Source organism: Schistocerca cancellata, chromosome 1 (genome assembly GCF_023864275.1).
Source record: "Schistocerca cancellata isolate TAMUIC-IGC-003103 chromosome 1, iqSchCanc2.1, whole genome shotgun sequence".
NCBI classification, from domain to species: domain Eukaryota; kingdom Metazoa; phylum Arthropoda; class Insecta; order Orthoptera; family Acrididae; genus Schistocerca; species Schistocerca cancellata.
This window is the reverse complement of record NC_064626.1, coordinates 403,890,331-403,915,660: the sequence shown is the minus strand read 5'-3', so window position 1 is coordinate 403,915,660 and position 25,330 is coordinate 403,890,331. Positions and strand designations below refer to the sequence as shown.

At 44.1% G+C, this 25,330-nt stretch overlaps 1 protein-coding gene across 1 annotated transcript in view; it reads right to left on the bottom strand.

Moving 5' to 3' along the window:
* LOC126179364 (uncharacterized) overlaps positions 1-19,766 on the bottom strand; it is a 34,415-nt gene extending 14,649 nt beyond the window's left edge. The window contains exon 1 of the mRNA XM_049924606.1: positions 19,510-19,766. Within this exon, the coding sequence (XP_049780563.1) occupies positions 19,510-19,766 (257 nt within the window). The remainder of the gene's footprint in view (positions 1-19,509) is intronic.
* Between the last annotated feature and the right edge of the window lie 5,564 nt (positions 19,767-25,330).

Below are 25,330 nucleotides of genomic sequence, written 5' to 3'. Positions count from 1 at the left end.
TAATTCTAGGCACTACAGTTTGGAACTGCGCGACCGCTACGGTGCAGGTTCGAATCCTGCCTCGGGCATGGATGTGTGTGATGCCCTTAGGTTAGTTAGGTTTAAGTAGTTCTAAGTTCTAGGGGACTGATGACTTCTGAAGTTAAGTCCCATAGCACTCAGAGCCATTTGAACCATTTTTTGCTCTGCAGTCGCGATTTCTCTAAAGACTTACTCTGTTATCTAGTTGACATGGTTTTTTGGTACCTTTGCTTACAATATATTTGGACTGGTTTAAACAGTTGATACAGGACGATTCCCTGATTATAAAAGCCCTCGGTGAAGTGAAACAAAGACTTAATAGTTGCGCAATTTGCCTCCTTTCATTTTGCTTTTCCTTCAAATTTATCAATATAATATGAATTATTTAAATAATTTACAGGTGCCGAGTTTTGAGGACAGGGTAAAATACTGCATTTCTTATTCCATCCAGTTAATTCATTTTTTCAGATATTTCAGGAGTGACTAAGAATGCTAAGAAAGGTAATAGCTCTTTCTCACTTTTTTTTTTTTTTTTTTGTATGCAGGGTGGCGATCCTTTGGTGGTGTTAAGGTGGTGCTACGTCCCTTTAGGGTAAGTACGTATTTCATAGTAGTATGTTTTTTCAGAGCTGCACCTGATGTTTAAATTAGTAGCTGATATAGCTTAGTATGTATCAGTACCATTATTAATTTAACAGTTGCTAATCAAACAGAAGTGTTGAGTTGTTTACGGTTAGTTTAGAACAGTTTTTCCCTCTCCCTGTAAAGCTCTTAACCTGAGTCTTTAAATGTTACAGATATGACATTTTATCTACCGCCTCTGGGTTCAAATGATTAAAAAATTAGGTCTATGTTTCCCATTTATGCTGATTGGTAGATAACAACAACGGGAACATTACTTTAGCCCCAACCTGCATGTCAAAAATCTTACTCTCTAAAATGGCAAACAGTATAACAAAAGCAAAAACAGCAGTAAAAGTAAATATCACGTCATTAAGTAAAACAGCTGAAACACTGCCGCCTCGACTTTTTTCTTTTTATTAGGCTCTTCTCCGATTCCATGATCTTAATCGGGTTTGCAGTGGAGTACATTTTCTTGGGGCACTCAGAGACACCAGGAATAGTGTTCTTAGGAATCGCGTGTTGCCGAATGTGGAACAGCTACTATCGAAGTGATCTTTCACTTCTAAATATTAAAGCTTGATATATCTTTGAGGGTTTAGATTAATCAATTGTTCTAAATGGAAAAACACAGCATTACGAATTTCTTCAGGGCACCAGTATCGCATTCCTGGGTGGTCCTTAATACTCTCTGACTGGCACAAAATTTATATTTTAGATGATTCGTGAACATCATATGTATGAGACTCACTCCCACGTCACCAATGAAATACTGAAGTGGTACAAGTATAATTCCCACTAGATATCTTGTAGTCGGCAACTCTTAACAAACAGAACAAGGAATTCAATATATAATTTAAGAAAAAATCAGTTAGAGGCCAATAAATCTATGTAAACTAAACGTAAACAGATGAACAACTCCATTTGTAGCATTTTTCTAAGATTTTTTTGCACAAAATCATGAAGAAGCGTTGTTTAATATGAGATACAGTGTGCAAAATAATACAGAAAATGTGCAGTGCGGCAATTTCTTCCGTGTTCCTGATCTAGACATTCCGCTTACAAGAACGTTAAACCTGAAGAATGAACCATTGCAGTAATACTTCCCACCTAACAGTCTCCGTACCGTGCAGCTCCAGGACTTGAGCTTCTTTAATTCATTGGTAGTCTGCGCCTTTAAAAATTCCGGTCGTTTCTCTTCGGTGCTCACAACACTTGGATACGGACTAAAGTAATAGGAACATGGCTTTACTGCTAAGATTAAAATGGCAGTGATACGTACTAAGCCATAAAAGCTTATGAAAAAAATTTAAATGAATGTTTATGAATTGGAACTAAACTCAACAAATATACCGTCAGATCTTGAATGGATCTGAGATTAATGGTTCAAATGGCTCTGAGCACTATGGGACTTAACTTCTGAGGTCATCAGCCCCCTAGAACTCAGAACTACTTAAACCTAACTAACCTAAGGACATCACACACATCCATGCCCGAGGCAGGATTCGAACCTGTGACCGCAGCGGTCGCACGGTTCCAGACTGACGCGCCTAGAACCGCTCGGCCACACCGGCCGGCCTGAAATTAATGCAAAGACTGACAACATGTTTGAAATGTTCATATGTAAAACTATGCACTTAACAAACCGAAAAAAATGTAATATCTTGTGACTAAAACATCAGCGGAACAGAACTGGAATAAGTCAAACCACGTAAAATTTAGAATGATATGCAATGGAATTATCGCTTTGACTGATTCGTACGTAAAGCAGGTGGCAACTTCGGTCCATCAGTAAGATATTAGGAAAATTACAGCTGCCTAGCAAGGTGAGTATTTACAAAATTCTCATGCAAACCCATGGTAGAAAGAAGGTCAGTAGCGGTCGTCATGTCATCTGTCATTTTACTGCATTGCAGATCTATATTTCCACCTTCAGTACAGCTATCATCAGTGCGTTATAATTAGTCATGTAGACTGAACGTAATTATAAAGAGACATATCCAATACAATCTAGGCATGTAGAAGCGTTAGTTCAACTTGAATTTTCTGTCCTGGATTACATCAGGACAGAAGAAGCGCTCTCAATCACTGTAGACTGCGCTTTCAACTACGACTTCCTACCCGGAGACGAAGTCCAGAATCGAATAAGTTCGCAACAGCACAGTGCCTAACCGTTCTAACTATAAAATCTCCTGAGAGCAAAGACATCAAGTGCGTCTGTACCAGCAAAAGCGGATACTGAGCGACCATCAAACATGGGCACACAAAACGGAAGACCTCTTTCTCTCCACCACTGGCTTCCCAGCAAAGCTCGGCTCCCCTACCCCACAACTGCAGAAGGCGGATCGTATTCTCGAAGGCACGGAATTTTCTCCCTCTCTACAGATTCTTCCGAACGCTGACCAACCATATTTTAGTCTTTTGTCTTCTATCGCGGAAAGTTTGCGAGGAACTACCTATCCACGTCAATTAGGTATTCATATAATGGCACGCTTCTCAGGGTAAAAATCCTTGAAAATAACCCAGCCTGCATGATTTCCGAGTTAACGCTTCCTTGTTCCTCTCTGCTGCGTCCAAGATTTTCAGTTTCCGAAGCATTATCCGGTTATCCTTCCGGTCTCGCAACAATAATGGCCGGCCGCCTCTGTATTGTGCTTCAGCGCTCAGGAGCCCCGACCGTCCGTCTTGGGCTACTTCTTGTGAGCAGGACCAACACACCTGTATGGGTTTTTCCACCCAAGGCTTGAGCTACTCCTACCGTTTCATTTCCACTGGCGTTCCAACCTCTGCTAATATAGGCAATCATTCATTACGCCATTTTGATAATAAAGACAATCCATTGCCTTCCATGCAGTAAGCTTTAAGAACTATTTACAAGGTGTACGTGACAATGTCAGTCTTCTTTAAATATTCATATATGATTCACAAGCTATCAAATGATACCTAGTTCCGACTGTAAATCACAGCAAAGTGTGTAGATGAGTGCTTGTAGGGTGCGAAATTATGGCCACTTTGCAAAACGTGAAACTTGTCCTGGCATCAGCCTGCAGCGTCGACGTTTCGTCTGGGTTGTCCTTATGCAGTAAAAGAGAACTTTTCCTCACGTTGTGCCTTAATACCTGGGTCTCAATATAATCAGTCGCGACAAGTGGAAGTTGCTTATTTAGCCAATATCTTCCGCATACACGGCAGCATGTTAATTCCCGGATTTTTTCGCCAAGGGTCCCAGACAATATCTAGAACACTTGATTTAGAGACGTAGCTCCGTTATGGTTTGTAACTCAACAACGTTAACAGACTACGGTCGCACTCCTTTACTTAAAACTACCTACTCACAACTGACTGCTCGAATGGATGTAATTCACAACTTTTGTTTACAGTTGTTAGCTCAAGCTGCCACCGTAGTCTCTGCTCTGACGTCGCTTTTACACCAAGTATAGAATCTGTCTCAAAACTTTTTGGACGGACGGTAGAAGCCAGGTCGAATTCAGTGCAAGTGCACTGTATTTCTGCATCTCACTCTCTGTCTCACTCTCACTCTCTCTCTCTCTCTCTGTGTGTTTTTGTGTATGTATGTGTGGTGTGTGTCCACCTTGTAATAATGCTTTACCACATACAGATTTCAGCTGCCACCATTTTGAATTAATAAATTATTCAATACGGCGCCAGCCCTTAAAAAGATACAAGTTTAAACAGGGCCTCTTCATGGTCTTGAGGCGCGCACGATTACGGAAAAGCCCGCCTCCCCAACGGCCGAGACTCCACCACGTTCGGAAACTTCTGGTTCAATAAGGATGTGGCAAGTTTTGTGGTCGAACCGTTAGCAACTAGCCTCTTGACCACCCAGGAAGTTGGCACCAGAACTACTTTTTTCAGCCATATTCACACTAGTGTGTGGTACGGATCAGCTAACAAAATCCCTGAGCAATGCCGTCCGGCACATTCTGCAACGGCTTCCTTGAAGGTCCAGCAGCTGCCGGCTCGCCCACGAGCCTTATCCACTTAAGGCACTGTCTAATAATGATGTTCGTATTCGATCGCCAGTATTTCGCGACACTACAGGATAGCAGCAGTGCGAGCCATGCGGTATTGTACCGCTTTTGTTGCCGAAACCTAGCTCTCAATGGTTCAATATTCTTTTCCCGAAGTGTTCTCAGTTAAAGTTAAGTAGTTATAGGTGACTGCTATTTCTACATGTCGTAATTCAGTGGAGGTTGTCCTCGGTGAAGAGTACGTTGTTCTGTACTTATTTCGGAATATAACTCTTTATGTTACTTTCTAAGTATTTTATTTCTGTTGCGATTTCTATCACCTTTCCACCAGTATCTATCCAAATTGGCCCGCCAGGTTGGCCGTGCGGTCTAACTCACGGCTTTCCGGGCGGGAAGGAGCGCTTGGTCCCCGGCACGAATCCGCCCGGTGGATTTGTGTCGAGGTCCGGTGAACTGGCCAGTCTGCGGATTATTTTAGGCGGTTTTCCGTCTGCCTCGGCGAATGCGGGCTGGTTCCCCTTATTCCGCCTCAGTTACACTATATCGGCGATTGCTGTGCAAACAAGTTCTCCACATACGCGTACACTACCATTACTCTATCACGCAATCATAGGGGTTACACTCGTCTGGTGTGAGACGTTCTCTGGGGGTCCACCGGGGGCCGAACGCCGGCCGGTGTAGCCGTGCGGTTCTAGGCGCTTCAGTCTGGAACCACGTGACCGCTACGGTCGCAGGTTCGAATCCTGCCTCGGGCATGGATGTGTGTGACGTCCTTAGGTTAGTTAGGTTTAAGTAGTTCTAAGTTCTAGGGGACTGATGATCACTGATGTTAAGTCCCATGGTGCTCAGGGCAATTTTAACCGTTTTATTTTTGGGGGGGGGGGGGGCCGAACCACACAATAATCCTGGGTTCGGTATAGGATGGCGGAGGGGTGAAGTGGACTGCGCTAGTCGTCGTGGGGTTGTGGGCCACTGCGGCTGCAGCGGGGACGGATCCTCTCTGTCGTTTCTAGGTCCCCAGTTAACATACAATTCAGTACAATCTATCCAGATCAGTCGCTGCCTGCAAGCATGATCGTAGTCCATACCTTCCCACAGTGTGGTACTGGATGGAACAATAAAATGAGATCCCGATGGCCTATTAATATTTACCTAGCCCGCTCAATGGGACAAATTCTTTTTATTCAGGCCCGCTCTCTTGCCTAGCGAGCCACACGTAATGCAGATTTGTCCACGCCGCGAGCGTCGTAGCTGCAGCTTTAATACGGCGAAGCGCTTCTTCGCTCCTGCAGTGGAGTGGGGGGCTGCTTTGTTTCCGAGAGCAGGGTTCCGCGCCGCGCCGTAAAAATACGTGTTCCGGCAGGCGGGCGGCGGGCGGGCAGAGTGTGCGGTAATCCTGCGGCTCAGCGCCCCCCACCGCCTTCCAGAGCTCCGCCGTTCGCAAGGCGGCAACAATAACGAGCGGCTGCCTCGCCTAGCCTCGGGGAGGGCCTTAAGATGCGCGCCGGCCGCCCTCGACTCTCAGTTCTTAATTAGGCGAACTTGGCCGGCGCGGCCGCTGGTGTTATAATCACTTGCGAGTTGGCCGTGTGGCCATTCCGACTTAGCTGGGACGCCTCCACGGTTCCACCGGGCAAACCCAAGTTTACGCAAGCGGAGGCGTTCTGCACAGGGCGCGCCAAATCTTGATTTCCATAAATTACTGGTCTGGGACTTTGCCTAAGGATGCACAAGTTGACCCTTCAGTATTAGTGCCCCCGTCGCAGTCGCTTCTCCGTCACTGTTCTGCTGGCTGGTCCCCTCCAAGGCGTCTCTGCCCTCTGCTGCCGTGCGGTGCGTTAATCTGATAGCCGGCCGAAATACTTGCTCGTTGCTTTGCCTCGCCTTACTTCTGGAAGCACTACGACTAACTCTTCCACGGCTAAGGTTAATGCTGTTGTAGATGAACATCCCTCTCAAACATACGGCAGTTCCATCCAATGGAACACAGTGACCTCAACTGTCGTCATTATGAAAACAGCAATTGCTGTAATTTATTGATAAGGTAAACCATGTCCAAGACACAAGACGATAATGCCAAGTGTGGAATTAAGCAGCGGTAATCACAGCTTTTCGCTCAAGAGCCAATACTGACACTGTGGTGCAGCACCTTCGGGCCGCATATGTATCGATATTATGATTAATTGTTAACCTAAATAAATTAGTGTGTTATAAGCCCTTAATACACTAGCTATAGTAAGGACGTTTAAGTTGGCCATAGGCGCCCAAGTACGGATCGTTAAAAGTTGGCACCATTCGGAACACTTCTCGACTGTTCTCGGTTTCTGATTACCACCAACCTCAGCGATCCCGAAGTTATGACAATGCAGTTGCTTGACAAACTGTTGTTGTGTTGCCGCGCTGGATTAGCCGATCGGTCTAGGGCGCTTCAGTCATGGACTGTGCGGCTGGTCCCGGCGGAGGTTCGAGTTCTACCTCGGGTATAGGTGTGTGTGTTTGTCCTTAGGATAATTTAGGTTAAGTAGTGTGTAAACTTAGGGACTGATGACCTTAGCAGTTAAGTCCCATCAAATTTCACACACCTCTGAAAATCAGTTGTTGTGTTGGCTGTGCGAGCGGAAATTTAATTGATCAATAACAGCATTTGTACTTATATTTAAATGCAGTATGTACTATGACACACAAATACAAATGTTTAGTGGCCGTGCGGTTCTAGGCGCGACAGTCTGGAGCCGAGCGACCGCTACGGTCGCAGGTTCGAATCCTGCCTCGGGCATGGATGTGTGTGACGTCCTTAGGTTAGATAGGTTTAATTAGTTCTAAGTTCTTGGAGACTGATGGCCTCAGAAGTTATGTCGTATAGTGCTCAGATCCATTTGAACCACAAATGTTTGATAAATGTTTCGCATGACATTTTTCTACTACTCATTGAGATGTATTACATCAGCCTAAATTTTATTTCATGTTCCTCGCTACAAGTATGTACCGCATTTGAAGACGATCGTCTCTGCAATGCGCATTCACAAATCCCATTTGCCTGGTACCAGGCTCATGAGTTGTCAGCACTGGAAGACAAACAAGAAGGCATACATCCTTTCGCAGCCTCCCACCCCGCAGTGACTGCAGTACCAACTCCTCTGCCGCTGAATTAAGCGGCGATCTTTATTTAACTCAGGGTGAAGTTCATCAATATTAATTCAAATTAACCACATCTTATAATATTACTGTCTCCGTAAGTATTTTGTTTTGTTACTTAGGAGGAAAACTGCAGTATTTGGATGCTAAGGTATCAGCGATGGTCACCCGGAAAGTTATACCTGTTAATTTATTTATCTTTCAACTGGCCCAACATAGTCTAATGTGTCAAAAAATTGGGCTCATGTTTGGAAGGACGACGGTTTTAATACCCGTCCATTCACCCATATGTAAATTTTTGATAATATCGCTTAATCTCTGAAAGGACACTGCCGATTTTCATTCCCAAGCTAGTGTTACATTTTAATAACTTAGTCGTCGAAGGGATTTTATACTCCGATCTTCTGTCGTCTGTTAATTCTTTTAATTCGTACGAAAACTAAATTATACACATAGAATGTGTTGTCTTCGACTGCGAATATGATTTATTTCTTAATATGATCTTCGTCTTTTTTAACTATTGTACTACCCTCCAGTTTACGTCATTTATGCTTACGCACTAAAAATTGCTACCTACGTGCTAAGTACATTAGTACACCTTCGAAAGTGTCGTTGAGCTTTATTAAGTGGTTCCAATAAACGTTACTTAATTTGATGGATGAGGCAATACATCCCATGGACGTGTTGAAATCTTAGCAGGAGTATGCACTCAGATTCTCATGCAAAATCACCAGTACGTTTGATGTACCAACCTCATGAAGAAATGCTTAAACATTTTAAGTATGGCGAAGTATTACACAGACCTCATATCTAACCCCTTCCCCAACTGTTCATCTATGATCACGTCCTCGTGATTGTTCATACAATCATCGCTACTTAAGTTTACTAGTAGATCAGGCAACAGCGTTTGCCAAAAATTTCTTACAGCAGCGCACGTGTCCCCTAATTGAGCTGATAACCTCTGCACCACACGCTAAACAACTTTCAGGGAACACATGAAAAATAATCCGTAATGACCTCCATATTTGACGGTCTGTAATCTGATATGTAAGTCACAGAACAAAATATGTGTGAATTCTTCTATTTGACGAATCACATTCATACGAAAGAACCAAGGTCATATCTATTACGTTACTGAAGTATTTTATTAGACGAAAAACAGGAGGTGTTACTTCCTGGACGTTCCAGTTGAAGCAGGATTATCTTACGTATGACTTCGAAGGCTTAAAGCCCTAGAGAAGCACCCCCAACGATAGTTTTAAGAAGAAAAATTCTAATTACCAGCAATGAACTTGTCTGTCAAAACCGCTCTAAGTTAGTGACTTACTATCGGGAAGGAAACTTTCAGAACACAGTGTTCTAGCAGTAGTGGACACCAAAAGATCCTGAGGAAGATCCCAGCAGAGGGGTCGAAACGTCGAACATTTTAGAAGAAACATGACCCGGCGTAATACCCAGAAGATTTTAACTTCAGAAACTTAATTACGATTACATAAAAAGCAGGACTGATACAGATCATAGCTCTACAAATCACTTTCGTCCAACGTAGTCATCAAGCATTTATACACATTTGCGCCATCATTGGTTCAAATGGCTCTGAGCACTATGGGACTTAACTTCTGAGGTCATCAGTCCCCTAGAACTTAGAACTACTTAAACCTAACTAACCTAAGGACATCACACACATCCAGGCCCGAGGCAGGATTCTAACCTGCGACCGTAGCGGTCGCGCGGTTCCAGACTGTAGCGCCTAGAACCGCTCGGCCACCCCGGCCGGCCTTTGCGCCTTCATTGAACCCAGGAGTCAAAATCAGTTTGGAAAAATTCAGGACTTGCTTCGTGATCCATTTTTCTCAGAGTGATTTTAAAGTTGTTGATTGTGAACTCTAATGCGGCTGTCTGCGTCAGCACCCCTCGACTGGCATCTATGCCATTTTGTCGACCGGTCAGTGCGTGGCTTCTCTTCGATTTCAGTTCTTCATTACTAAACTTCTTCAGCCAACGCCGCACATTGTTGATGTCCATTACAGCATCCCCATACACTTTCTTTATAGATGAGATTAAAAGCAACCTAGATTTCTTCCCAAATGATTTAGATCAGTGACGAAAATTTGAACAAATGCATGATGACTCTGCTGAATGGTGCTTCTGTGTAGAGGACGGTACTAATTCCGCTGCTACATGTTCATTGTTATTTTTTTGTGACACAAGAGGCATTAATTGTCCATCCATCCTCGAACACTGCCATTTATATATAGATTCTTCCAAGGTAATTTTAGGTATACTTTGCACTGCAAAAATTATCTTTCCTGACCCTCGAATATTTACACACCCTCATGGCTTACGATAGTGACGAAAACACTGATATATACTTTTACAACATTTATGGAAAAAAATCTTTCCCGTGACCGTATCGTTAGAAATGATGATGTTAACATTGTCTTTTCTATTCCCAATTCCCCTGGTACTTACCTTGCCACCGGCAATGATGGCCGAGCGGTTCTAGGCGCTACAGTCTGGAACCGCGCGACCGCTACGGTCGCAGATTCGAATCCTGCCTCGGGCATGGATGTGTGTGCTGTCCTTAGGTTAGTTAGGTTTAAGTAGTTCTAAGTTCTAGTGGACTGATGACCTTAGAAGTTAAGTCCCATAGTGCTCAGAGCCATTTGAACCATTTTGAAGTTACCTTGCCAATCTTGTGCCAGTATTTGTTCTTTCGGTGGCTCCATGTTGTCTCTCGTTGATTGTTGGTCGCCGACCTTATCTTGATGAATCGTCAACAGTTTCCTTTGCGTCCTAAAAGCTACGAATCAAACGAGAACATATTGTCTGCTCTTCGCTACTGTTTCGTGAATCTCAAGTGGCATTCGTATGCGTCCCTGATTGCGTATATGTGTTGCTTTGTTACACCGACACGCGACTTTGCTTTGATTACATTCGACTAGCAGTAACAGACAAATCTGCTTACTGAATTTGTATTCTTTCACGGTATAGTGCAAGTGATCATTCAGGACGAGCGTTATTGAATTGGAATCTTTCCTAAGTCGGAATAAGGGAAGATAGAGTGAAAGGGTGTAAACTAATTCGTTCCACATCATTTCGATAGAAGAATCGTTCAAAAGACCTATGGAAGATATAACTACCGAACTAAGAAACTAACTAGCTAACCATGAATACTTTCATAAAACCTTGAAGGAAAATATTACAAGAAGAGCGTAGAACGATATTCTGTCAACTTCAAGTAATAGTGGTGTACATGATAACGATGCTCCTCGGTACATACGTACCACCAATAATAATTCTTAGAATACTAATGGTTCAAATAATTGTTCTTAGTTGAGTACAATATGATAGAACTACTGTTGGAGCAATTTTTTGTTATGTTATTAACGTTAAGTAGTTATTTCAACTTGATTAAAGACAGAGATATTAGGCTTCATCCGAAAACATACTATCAGGTATACCTTCCTTCGATGTTGACGAGAGAAACTAGAGACGAATAATTATCTTAGTAACAAGCAAAGTTCTGCGCTACTTTCTGGAGCATAAACAGACGACATATGTGGTTCTCACCTTAATTCAGCGACACAAAATATTTAAACAACGCTTTAAAGTATCAACGAAATATTTCGGTAAGAGACTTTACTCTACTCCTGAAGTATTTTCGAATGCAGTTGACCACTTGCAACTTTTTATTTGTCAGAATGTTGAAGCACGTATGAACTTATTTATTGGCTATTGTACCTTTCTACTAGACTTACAGAGAAGGAAAATGTAATGATATAAACTCCGCAAGGTTAGTAGTGAAACTTCCGAGAAAATATCCAGAACGGTTTTAGCATTTGAAGACAAAGACACTGTTCCATTTTCACTACCCCATGAATAATGGTGTCAGTAGAGCCCAGACAGTAGCCTTTTGTCTCCTATTTTAGAACACTCATGGCTTATGTTCACGAAAAGGTCCACTGCAAGTTAGTATTATTGCATCGAATACCGTAATAGTTGCTCCGGTGCCCCTCTGGATGAAGACGTTACGAGTATTACTCGAAAAAAAAAAATCTGCCTTTTACTAGCCTAGGAACATTATGTAAACCGACATTATATTGTGTACCGGTAAACTCTTATACAGGGTGAATTAGTTACAAACTACGGAGTGCACACACTTTATTCAACATGCAAACGTTACTACAGATATTCGGATTCAGATTATAACATGTTCAATATGCCTGCCATCATTGGCAATGATGTCCCGAAGAAGAACAGCGAAGTTCTGGATGACCAGCTGAAATGTCGGAACATCGAGGTTGTCGATGAACTCCTGAATGGTTGTTTTCAGCTCAGAACTGGTTTTGGGGCTATTGCTGCACACATTTTCTTTAATATAGATCCACAAAAAGGAGTCGTATATGTTCAGATCAGGAGTATATGAGGCCAATCGAGGCCCATACCAGAGGTTTCTGTGTACCCCAGAGACAGAATGGAGTCCCCAAAATGCTCCTCCAAGACATAAAACATTCTCCTGCTTCGATGGGGTCGAGTTCCGTCTTGCACGGATCACATCCTGTCAAAATCAGAGTCACTTTCGATAATGGGGATAAAATCATCTTCCAAAACCTTCACCTACTGTACGATGGTCATCGTCCCATCAAGGAATATCGGACTGATTATTCCATGACTGGACACTGCACACCACACTGTCACCCGTGAAGGGTGAAGAGACTTCTCGATCAGTCTGGTCCCTTCAATCTCACAAACCAACCAGACTTCTCGATCTCAATTGCTTATTGACTAACCCATACAAATGAAAGTGGGCTTCGTCGCTAAACCAAACCATATTCACATACTAATTCCCATCGTGCCCTGCGGCCAACCGTGCAGTTTGAATATCCTAATTCAAACTGTTCAGAAGTTCAAATGGTTCAAATGGCTCTGAGCACTGTGGGACTTAACTTCTGAGGTCATCAGTCCACTATAACTTACTATTTAAACCTAACTAACCTAAGGACATCACACACATGCATGCCCGAGGCAGGATTCGAACCTGCGACCGTAGCAGTCGCGCGGTTCCAGACTGTAGCGCCTAGAACCGCACGGCCACTTCGGCTGGCCGTTCAGAAGTTATGGCGGTTTTATTGCATATACTTCAATAATTGTCATCCTACTCAACAGACGAATTATTACTTCTTCTCCATATAGGAGTACAGTGGTTTATTTTATAAGGCTCTGACGAGTTTCCACTATCAAATATGCTAAAAGAAAAGACTCCCGGTGCAACTGGAAAACTGCCTGTTGTACTCATCATTTGTTTGACATAAAAAGCTAACAAATGTTCTGACGGACGAACTGAGATTAACGGAGAGACGTCAGTAGAGGCCGCCGAAGACAACCCTTCTCGGTATCGACCTAGGCGCAGTAAGTGGTCGTTGCACTGTCTGGTAATATCGGTAGAAGGCCCGCTCTCCTTAATCCTTACCTCCGGCACTACACTCAGAACGCGCACACAGTTGAGCCCGCACTCGTCTGAAATCAAAGCGTGCGCCGCACTCACCTGCGTAATTGCCAAAGAGCTAATCTGCAATAAATAAGGGCCTCTACTTGCTTTCCCTGCACGGCCAGCGCTTCGTTTCGCCAAAGCCCGCGCTACCTGTTCGCGAATCAGAGCAATTACTCCCATTATAGAGCGCAGTGCGCTTCAGACGCGATAGGTTTAGGTAATTGCCCGCGGCGCAGCGCGTAAACCTGTTGTAGTCACGTGCGTGTGAGCTCGTACGTGCGTACGTTGGCAGCCTGTATCTCCTCCGACGGCTACTAGGCATCACAGCTTTACGAAAGCTGGAGAGTGTTTAGTAACATACCCTTCGATTTGGTAAGATCCGCGCTGTGATACAAAACATTCGCCACCTTGTGCAAAATGTCTGAGACCACGTATCTGACCACGAGCTTTTTCTTGCTTCACTCTTTATCTGACGCCGTCTCTTCTTGTCTCTTCCTCCTCTACTCTTTCTCTCTCTCTCTCCCTCTCTCTCTCTCTCTCTCTCTCTTTCTCTCTCTCTGACTCACTGTCTCACGCACACACACACACACACACACACACACACACACACACGTGTATAAGGTGATTCAACTGCCCCTAATGCTTGCTGTGTTTTATACGATCTGCAACACCTTCAAAAACCACACGCGAGGTTTTGATATTTGATATTCTCCACTCGCTACGTGCAAGCTATTAGTCCTAGAGAAAAATGAAAGGACCTTTTGTAGGAACTTTAATGTCGTTTAATTCTGTACTGGGATACATTTTCGCCAGAGGCCACGGTTTCAGATTTACTGAAGAAAAACACGTTTGCAGTCACTTTTGTACATTTCTCTAGAATAATCCTCAAACTCTAGGAAAATGTGTCCCAGTGTAAAATTGAATTACAATAAATTTCCTACAAAACGGACCTGCTCATTTTTTTTTTTTTTTGGTGTGACTAATGCTTTGCTCATAGCGAGCAATATAATTAAAAATCTTGTGGGTGGTACACTACTGGCCATTAAAATTGCTACACCACGAATATGACGTGCTACAGACGCGACATTTAACCGACAGGAAGAAGATGCTGTGATATGTAAATGATTAGCTTTTCAGAGCATTCACACAAGGCTGGCGCCAATGGCAACACCTACAACGTGCTGACATGAGGAAAGTTTTCAACCGATTTCTTATACACAAACACAAGTTGACCGGCGTTGCTTGGTGAAACGTTGTTGTGATGCCTCGTGTAAGGAGGAGAAATGCGTACCATCACGTTTCCGACTTTGATAAAGGTCGGATTGTAGCCTATCGCTATTGCGGTTTATCGTATCGCGACATTGCTGCTCGCGTTGGTCGTGATCCAATGACTGTTACCAGAATATGGAATCGGTGGATTCGGGAGGGTAATACGGAACGCCGTGCTGGATGCCAACGGCCTCGTACCACTAGCAGTCGAGATGACAGGCATCTTATCCGCATGACTGTAACGGATAGTGCAGCCACGTCTCGATCCCGGAGTAACAGATGGGGACCTTTGCAAGACAACAACCATCTGCACGAACAGTTCGACGACGTTTGCAGCAGCATGAACTATCAGCTCGGAGACCATGGCCGCGGTTACCCTTGACGCTGTATGACAGACAGGAGCGCCTGCGATGGTGTACTCAACGACGAACCTGGGTGCACGAATTTCAAAACGTCATTTTTTCGGATGAATCCAGGTTCTGTTAACAGCATCATGATGGTTGCATCCGTGTTTGGCGACATCGCGGTGAACGCACATTGGAAGCGTGTACTCGTCATCACCATACTGGCGTATCACCTGGCGTGACAGTATGAGGTGCCATTGGTTACACGTGACGGTCACCTCTTGTTCGCATTGACGGCGCTTTGAACAGTGGATGTTACATTTCACATATGTTACGACCCATGGCTCTACCCTTCATTCGATCTCTGCGGAACCCTACATTTTAGCAGGATAATGCACGACCGCAAGTTGCAGGTCCTGTACGGGCCTTTCTGGATACAGAAAATGTTCGACTGCTGCCCTGGCCAGCACATTCTCCAGATATCTCACCAACTGAAAACGTCTGGTCAATGGTGACCGAACAACTGGCTCTTCACAACACGCCAGTCACTACTCTCGATGAACTGTGGTACCGTGTTGAAGCTGCAGGGGCAACTGTACCTGTACACGCCATCCAAGTTCTGTTTGACTCAATGCCCAGACGTATCAAGGCCGTTATTACGACCAGAGGTGGTTGTTCTGGGTACTGATTTTTCTGGATCTACGCACCCAAATTTCTTGAAATTGTAATCACATGTCAGATCTAGTATAATATATTTGTCCAATGAAGACCCGTTTATCATCTGCATTTCTTCTTGGTGTAGCATTTTTAATGGCCAGTAGTGTATTTGAAAGCATTGCGGGTTGGACAAAACCCATCGGTACGTGTCGTTGAATCACCCTCTAGATCCAGGTGTGTGCGTATGTTGTACACATACATGCATAGAGCAGTTCAAATGGTTCAAATGGCTCTCAGTACTACGGGACTGATACAGATCATAGCTCTACAAATCACTTTCGTCCAACGTAGTCATCAAGCATTTATACACATTTGCGCCATCATTGGTTCAAATGGCTCTGAGCACTATGGGACTTAACTTCTGAGGTCTTCAGTCCCCTAGAACTTTGAACTGCTTAAACCTAACTAACCTAAAGACATCACACACATCCGTCCCCGAGGCAGGATTCGAACCTGCGACCGTTGCGGTCGCGCGGTTCCAGACTGTAGCGCCTAGAACCGCTCGGCCACCCCGGCCGGCCATAGAGCAGTAATGACTCGGTTATTAGAACCCTATAAACATTCTCAGTCGCATAAATTTTCTCAGACTGAAATCTCTAGAACCTGCCGACGGGATTGTAGTTCAGTGAATCCGAGAGGACAGCATTCACATGGCTTGTCATAATAGCCATACATGTCGCGACTTGGGCTGGATACGGGAGCGGGGTTGGACAGCAGAGACAAACGCTCCGATACTGCAGCTGTATCCGGGCGACGCGCGTCCAGTCGTAATCTGGGTGGGCCTGGGGTGCGCGGCGCCGGCTGTGGTCACGCGATCTCCTGATCCCGGCAGCGGATTACTTGCGGCCTTCTGCGAGTGCCGTGCCGGACTGCGGTGATGGCCGCTCTCCAGTGTCCACCCGCTCCTTAGCTTCTGCCTCGGCGGCCGCCGTCCACGCCCAAGTTGGGATGCCGTTGCCGCCCGTAGCAAATCCCACCCCTAAGCAACGCGCTCCAGCGTGCAAACATAGCCACGTCTGTCTCTCTCTCTCTCTCTGTCTTTCTCACTCTCTCTCCATTTACTCCCACTCTAACATATCACACAAAGTCTGCGTACCTCCATCCCCAGCACACAACCTCCCCCCCCTCCCTCCCCCCATACACACACAGAGATAGAGAGAGAGACAGCATCCTGTGCTACACTACATTCATTTTTGATTTATTTATGCAGTTATTTGACGTGGCAAGATTAGGTCCTATAAGCCCTCTCTTGCTTCTAATCATACATCGTTAGCAAGTATAGCACGTGAAGAACGTAATAGTAGTAATGACATTTCATCACTGCGAAAACAGGTTGAACTCTCGGACAAAACAGCAGAAAAAGTCGATGAACCGTGATTTATTTTCAAAGAATATTCTTAAGAATTTATTTTATTTACTAGCGATCCATCAAGAACATTAACATATTTAATCACACTATGTAAACATGGAAGTAGTCGCCAGGGAATAACTGATGAAATCTTAACCAAATTCCTTTTAACAAATCGGAATTTTAGTCACTTTAATAGCGCCTAAAAGCATTTTTTTAAAAGAAACAGATTTAAAATTATAATCAGAAAGCACCCTCTAAATACCAAAGTTACAATTTATTCAGAGGCAGAAAGAAACAAGTTTTGACTGTATGAGCTTTCGGGCAGAGAACCTGGCCGCTCCCTTTTGACACGGCCGTAGTTACGACCACTCACAACAGCCTCTGAAAGACTACACTGGTGCAAATCTGCAACATACCAGATAACTTTAAACTATGAGTTTTAACAATTTACATAAGCACACAAACTATGCAACCCCCCATAGGAGGGATAGAAATGGTACAAAACACTAACAATTAAAATATTAACCTTGCCACCGAGGGTGCAACTTGATTTTAACTTCTAAGAAAAGTGTTATGGTGAAAGGGTGGCAACTTTACATACTAAAATCACCATTTAAATTAGAGCCCATGAAATGCAATCTTATATAAAATTCTACAAGGTTGGCCAAACAACAGTTAAGATGCTCTACAGTACACAGATACCGCCTCTCAAGATCGTAGGCAGTAATATCAAAGTTTCCAAAGATCAAAACATATTTCAGGTACTAGGCCGTTACACTCCAAAGCAATAAATTTGTTAACACACCAAATCCGATAAACTAACGTACGGTAGATTGATAGGGAGATTACCGAAAAACCCGAACTCGCGGTTCCAGAATGTAGCGCCTAGAACCGCTAAGCCACCCCGGCCGGCAAACCCGTTGTTTTAACCGAATCTCCTTATAAGAGTGAACTATCTGAAGAAATTAAACGAAAAGGAGTCCCCAAACGTGCTGTATGTAAACGAAAACTCTCCTCAAAGACGTTTAATAAACCTGGGATACCACCAAAAGGACATAATGACAACGAAAAAGTGACGAACGTTACGGACATCTTAACCAACCCTTCATACTCAAGGGATAATAAACTGAGGTCGAATGAGTGAAGAATGTTTATACTGCTATGACTTCTCTGAAGGAGGCTGGATACGGTGTATTAGCTGCGGACGCTGGGCCCACGACACTTGTGCAGGGATAGAAAGTGATGGAGACGAGGCTGTCCACACTTCTGTACAATGTGAAAGTAAGAAGCCTAAATAAAACGTAATACCTGATTCTACAATTCGCAAAACCATGTTTCGAAACCTTATCGTCACATGATTTCGTTATTCCTGTCCTTATTTAAGCTTTAGAGATGAATTCATGCCAGTTCTCCATCTTACCCCGCATATGGGGCAAGACGGGGAATTTGTAGTTTATGTTTCAAATCGAGATATTTCTAACTAAATGTAACAAGTTTGCAGGTTTCTTTGCATACTATTGTAATTCAATGGTTAAGTAAACAAATGATAATCAAACCTACAAGAATTTGTTCATTTTTGTCCATTTTCTAAGGGTTTAAAGTAAGCTTCCACATCTTGCCCCGCCTTCCCCTAGATATTGGAAAATGTTCGTGCAGTACTTGGACAAATAAATGAAAAACTAGAATAAAAATAGTAATCGGTCAACGAAGACGGCGTGCAAAAGGCTGAAGCCGAGACACAGGTCACTGTGCCACCAACAACAATTCAACAACGTAGTCGCTAAAGGGCACATAAAGAACCTCTACAGCTCTGACGGCCATTTTCACTGAAACGGTCGAGTACCTACGGATAATCGGAGACAGGTGTTCGCTTATTTTGACTCCTCCGCAAATTGTTCAAATGGCTCTGAGCACTATGGGACTTAACATCTGAGGTCATCAGTCCCCGAGAACTTAGAACTACTTAAACCTAACTAACTTAAGGACATCACACACATCCATGCCCGAGGCAGGATTCGAACCTGCGACCGTAGTAGTCGCGTGGTTACGGGCTGAAGCGCCTAGAACCGCTCGGCCACCTCGGCCGGTGACTCCTCCTCCACTGAGCCAAGTCTGTGGGAAATAGGGCTGTGGCACTCGCTGCGTTCTCCTCGTGAGCAAATGTTGCTGCTCTGCTGCGTCCATGTTATTAAACACATATGCCATGGAGAAGAGCGTGTAGGGTTGGAATTTCGAGACGCTTGAACAAATGTCAACACAACACTATCGAACTGACGCCAGAGATCGTTCTAAGCGTTCCTGACGTATCACTTAAAGCAATTCAGAAGCCCCTGAAACAGCACTACAGTTTGCGCCCTACTTTTCAACTCATTCAGCTGTAGCGAGGGCGTAAACATGCAAGCATGAAGCGGCGGTGGCGGTGGTGGGGATGAGCTGGAAGGAGGGGCGGCAGCGGCAGCGGAGGGGAAGCGAGGCGGTCGCGTAGCAACGAGTGGGCTGCCGATGCACATGCTTGCTCTCTTTTAATTATTTGCCGATCGCTGATTCGGAATATTGATTAATTACGTGGCCGGCCCGAAAGAGTGGAAGAGGAGCAGCGGCGGCGGTGGCGGCGGCGGCGGCTGCGTCCGCGCGGTCAGTGTCACGCGAGCCGCCGCGTCGCATCGCGACGCACCCGCGCCGCGCCACAGAACAGGACAGAGCAGGGCTCCGCGCGTCGCCCCCGGCAACCTGCGACTCCCACAGGTAAGACACGCGCCCCTACCACCCTCCTGCGTGGCGTCACGGGCGGCGGCGCTAACAGCTGACACCTTCTCCGCCATGTGGAGCTGACTTCACGCAGCACACGCGCGACTGGTTACATACTTGCTAAAATATTGTTGACTACGGTTATGTCACACATCTCTGTGTGATATCTAAAACAGAAGAAAACGATAATGTTACGAAATTCTTTTATTGTAGTTCTTAGTCCCGGATCACACCCGCCTCTAACGACCTCGATGTCGAGAGGGTGTGCTCCCTTCCTTCGGATTAAACAAACGTGAACTTCTCTTGGCTTTTTGAACTGACGAGTTACTACGTTGTTGTTGTTGTGGTTTGATGCAGCTCTTCATGCTACTCTATCCTGTGCAAGCTCCTTCATCTCCCAGTACCTACTGCAACCTACATCCTTCTGAATCTGCTTAGTGTATTCATCTCTTGGTCTCCCTCTACGATTTTTAACCTCCACGCTGCCCCCATTACTAAACTGGTGATCCTTTGATGCCTCATAACATGCCCTACCAACCGATCCCTTCTTCTAGCCAAGGTGTGCCACAAACTCCTCCCCAGTTCTATTCAATACCTCCTCATTAGTTATGTGATTTACCCATCTAATCTTCAGCATTCTTCTGTAGCACCACATTTCGAAAGCTTCTATTCTCTTCTTGTCCAAACCATTTCTCGTCCATGTTTCACTTCCATACATGGCTACACTATACAAATACTTTCAGAAACGACTTCCTGACATTTCTTATTCAGAAATGCTTTCCTTGCCATTGCCAGTCTGCATTGTATATCCTCTCTACTTCGACCCTCATCAGTTATTTTGCTCCCCAAATAGCAAAACTCCTTTACTACTGGAACTGTCTCGTTTCTTAATCTAATTCCCTCAGCATCACCCGATTTAATTCGACCACATTCCATTATCCTCGTTTTGCTTTTGTTGATGTTCATCTTATATCGTCCTTTCAAGACTCTGTCCATTCCGTTCAACTGCTCTTCCAAGTCCTTTGCTGTCTCTGACAGAATTACAAAGTCATCGGCGAACCTCAAAGTTTTTGTTTCTTCTCCATGGATTTTCGTAAAACACTTGTTGTGTCATGTCGTACTTGCGCTTACATATATTGCAGTTTAATTATGTATATTATTTACAACACTATAAGCGAATCAGGGTGATTTGCTTCTATGGAAAGTGATGTGACTCAGTGGTTGAGGGCTACACTACAAACTGTAAGATCCTTGTTTCGGTCCCCTGTCAGTCAAATGCTATTTATTTGTCATCACTTGTCTCATCTCTGGCAAAGTATGTTAGTGTGGTAAATGCTGAGTTCATGTTAAATTTTAAGCATCCCCACCCCACCCGCTGCTCTGGCCCATAACTGGTTGCGTGAGTCAGTTCAAAGATCGGAGGAGGATGAGGACCAATAGGTCTTTGTCTATTAAAGCACTGTGGTGTTGAAATCTGCTTCTTGGTTGGTGACAGCTTTACCCTTTTGCGTGAAGATCAATTCTACATTCACTTATATATAGCACATATGTGTTCCACACTTGGAACATGTAACTTATCTGCTAGACGCGATCACGGGGATCACAATTGGTACATGGTGTTGCTGTAAATCTGCTTTGAAGCTGACTTTCCTATATCTCTCTCGTGTCATCAAATCAACCGTGTCGGTCAATGGGTTATGGAATATGTCATTGCTCAGAGCTGACGGATTGTACCGCATACATAATTTTTCCCCAAACTTCTGATGGAGTGACAGCGTCAAATTTGAAACCATCGACACTAGGATAATAGATACAAGAAATCCGTCAACAGAATAGTATTGAGAGTGAAAATACCTATTTTGTGTAGGTGTAGAGATGAGAAACTTGGAATTGGTAGAGACTATAGCGTGTAAACCAAAAACCACAACTCCGACTTCTTTTCGGAAAGACTACCACCACGAAACAATCAAGGCCTGTTAACACCATCAGGTACAGACAGTGGTACAGTGTTTACTTAGGAAGCCACAAACATCAGTCATAATTATTCCTAACCACTGCGGTCGCAGGTTCGAATCCTGCCTCGGGCATGGATGTGTGTGATGTCCCTAGGTTAGTTAGATTTAAGGAGTTCTAAGTCCTAGGGGACTGATGACCTCAGAAGTTAAGTCCCATAATGCTCAGAACCATTTGAAACATTTTTAATTATTCCCAAGGAATAAGCTGAAAGTAATACACGAAATGTGTAGTTTTCAGTTCAGATTTGACGTACTTCGAATACCATCGGTACTCTACTCTTTAAGTCATCTTGTTTCTTCTTCTAAGTACAAAGCTTGAACGTTATGTTATTGTACTACATAACTGGCGTTGACCTTACTTAATAATTTCAAGGAACATCTCTTAAGGAACATTAGAAGTAAACTAACGACTACAGTGAAAAGTGAAGAAATTTAATAATGTTTTACGCTAGTGCAGCATATACAATGAATTAGACGTATTTGCCTGTTATTTGTAAGATTGCTTTTGTTATTCCACTTTATAACAGTTCGTGACAAGCTTAATACACAGAAAATAAAGTTATGAAACAAAGTCTTCGAGGTAATAGCTGAATATGTAGGTTTCTACTGTCAATTTATTTGGTAACTACAGGCTTAGAAGGTACATGGAATATGTGAATGGTACGTCCCTTCGTCTGATATCCTGGCAAATGTCGCAATAATTTTCTTATTTTTAGCACGACAAGAGGTTATCGCGTAATCGTTTCGGTAATGGTAATCTGATGAACGTGTCTGATCGAAGTACATTCTGGTTGTTGCCACTGTCAGCTTCGCTCGTCACGTCGCACGTCATCCGCCGCAGCCTTGCTCACGCCGCTGGCGCGTCGCCGACTTCCTCAGCTGTTCCACGTGACCCGCTGTAGGGTGGGCCGCGGCGCGGAAAGCGCACGCGGAAAATATCGCGACTGCGCCGCCGCCGGCCTGCGCTCCGCCTATCGATCTGCGGTGGGCGTTGCTCAGCGCCACGCGACGACCACGTGTGTCCGCACGTGTGTGTGGGTGCGGGTGTGTGCATTTGCCGTCACTGTCACCAGGTCTAGTCAAGTGCACAACCAAGGAGTGCACCATCGGAGCAGATTGCCACACTCACTGCGCACCTTTCTCTTTTCTCATCCAGTTCTCCCAGACTTTTTAAAACGTTTCGGGAAGCATTTCGCTTTGGTACTCGATTTTAGGCTGGTGTTGTCGAATCCACGAATGGCCTGTTTACTCTGTCAAATGTCGATTGTCGTCTGTGGTCTGACAAGTTCATTGTTACCTAACTGAAATTTGCGGTAATTTCATGATTCAGTATCGAATGTTAGTTCATCTACATCTACATCTACATGGATTCTCTGCAAATCACATTTAAATGCCTGGCAGAGGGTTCAACGAACCACCTTCACAATTCTCTGTTATTCCAATCTTGTATAGCGCGCGATTTTATCTTTGTGATCGTTCCTCTCTATGTACGCCGGTGTCAAAAAAATATTTTCACATTCGGAGGAGAAAGTTGGTGATTGGAATTTCGTGAGAAGATTCCGTCGCAACCAAAAACGCCTTTCCTTAATGATGTCCAGCCCAAATGCTGTATCATTTCTGTGACATTCACTCCCATATTTCGTGATAATACAGAACGTGCTGTCTTTCTTTGAACTTTTTCGATGTACTCCGTCAGTCCTGTCTGGTAAGGATCCAACACCGCGCAGCAGTATTCTAAAAGAGGACGGACAAGCGTAGTGTAGGAAGTTTCCTTAGTAGGTCTGTTACATTTCTAAGTGTCCTGCCAATTAAACGCAGTCTTTCGTTAACCTGCCCCACAACATTTTCTATGTGTTCCTTCCAATTTAAGTTGTTCATTACTGTAATACCTGGGTATTTAGTTGAATTTACGGCTTTTAGATTAGACTGATTTATCGTCTAACCGAAGTTTAACGAGTTCCTTTTAGCACTAATGTGGATGACCTCACACTTTTCGTTATTTAGGGTCAACCGCCACTTTTCGCACGTTTGTTTTGGTCTTCTGATGACTTTATTAGTAGATAAACGACAGCGTCATCTGCAAACAACCGATGACGGCTGCTCAGATTGTCTCCATAATCGTTTATATAGATAAAGAACAGCAAAGGGCCTATAACACTACCTATGGGAACGCCAGAAATCACTTTCGTTTTACTTGATGACTTTCCGTCAATTACTACGAACTGTGACGTCTCTGACAGGAAACCACAAATCCAGTCACTTAACTGAGACGATATTCCATAAGCACGCAATTTCACTGTGAGTCGCTTGTGTGGTACAGTGTCAAAAACCTTCCTGAAATCCAGAAATACGGAATCGATCTGAAATCCCTTGTCAATAGCTCTCAACACTTCATGTGGATAAAGAGATAGTTGTGTTTCACAGGAACGATCTTTTCTAAAGCCATGTTGACTGTGTGTCAATAGACCGTTTTCTTCGAGGTAATTCATAATGTTCGAACACAATATATGTTATAAAATCCTGCTACATATCGACGTTAACGATATGGGCCCGTAATTTAGTGGATTACTCCTACTACCTTTCTTGAATATTGGTGTGGCCTGTGCAACTTTCCAGTCTTTGGGTACGGATCTTGCGTTGAGCGAACGGTTGTATATGATTGTTATGTATGGAGATAATGTTAGTTGAATGTCGTTCGCAATCGTAATGATATTTTCAGTTCCTTCCTTGTTATTCAGATGACTGAACTGCACAAACAGTAGCTAGTTCGATTCCTGGCGATGAATAATATTTCAATCCAGACGAGACAAACGGTGAATCACTCGTCATCACTGGTTCTTGCTCTTAAATCCTTATCCAAGTTCTACGCTCTTCCACTACGTCTCGCCGGCCGGTGTGGCCGAGCGCTTCTAGGCGCTTCAGTATGGAACCAGCGACCGCTACGGTCGCAGGTTGGAATCCTGCCTCGGGCATGAATGAGTGTGATGTCCTTAGGTTACTTAGGTTTAAGGAGTTCTAAGTTCTAGGGGACTGATGACCTCAGATGTTTAGTCCCATAGTGCTCAGAGCCACTACGTCTTAAGGTCTGATGAGGACGAGGCAGGTGTTAATTCGCTCGAGTCGTATTCTGAAAGAACGGAGTTCAAACCCTCGTTCTTCCACTGACATGTAGGTTCACCGTGGTCTTCCTAAACATTTTAAAGCCAAAACCCAGATGACTTCTTCAAAAATCACACGGCCGATTTCGGTTACAATCCTTCTTTAGTCCGAGATCGTGTTAAACCTCGAATCATATCGTCCTTGACTGAAAGCTGGATCCTGATGTTCCTTCTGCACTTAAAGAGATCCGTCGTTAGAAGAACATTTATTGTTGTTGCTGTAGTGGTCTTCTTTTGGAAGAAGATTGACGCAGATCTCCACGGTTTAACATCGTGTACAAGCCTCTTAATCTCGACATAAATATTGCAAGCAACATCTATTCGAATCTGCTTACCGCAGTCAGGCTTTCGTCTGCCTCTTTATGCTTGTGTCCATAACTATACTGAGGTTTCCTTGATGTCTCCGAATGGGTCTGTTCACCTTATCTCTTCTCATAGACAAGCTGTGCCATAACACTTCCCTTA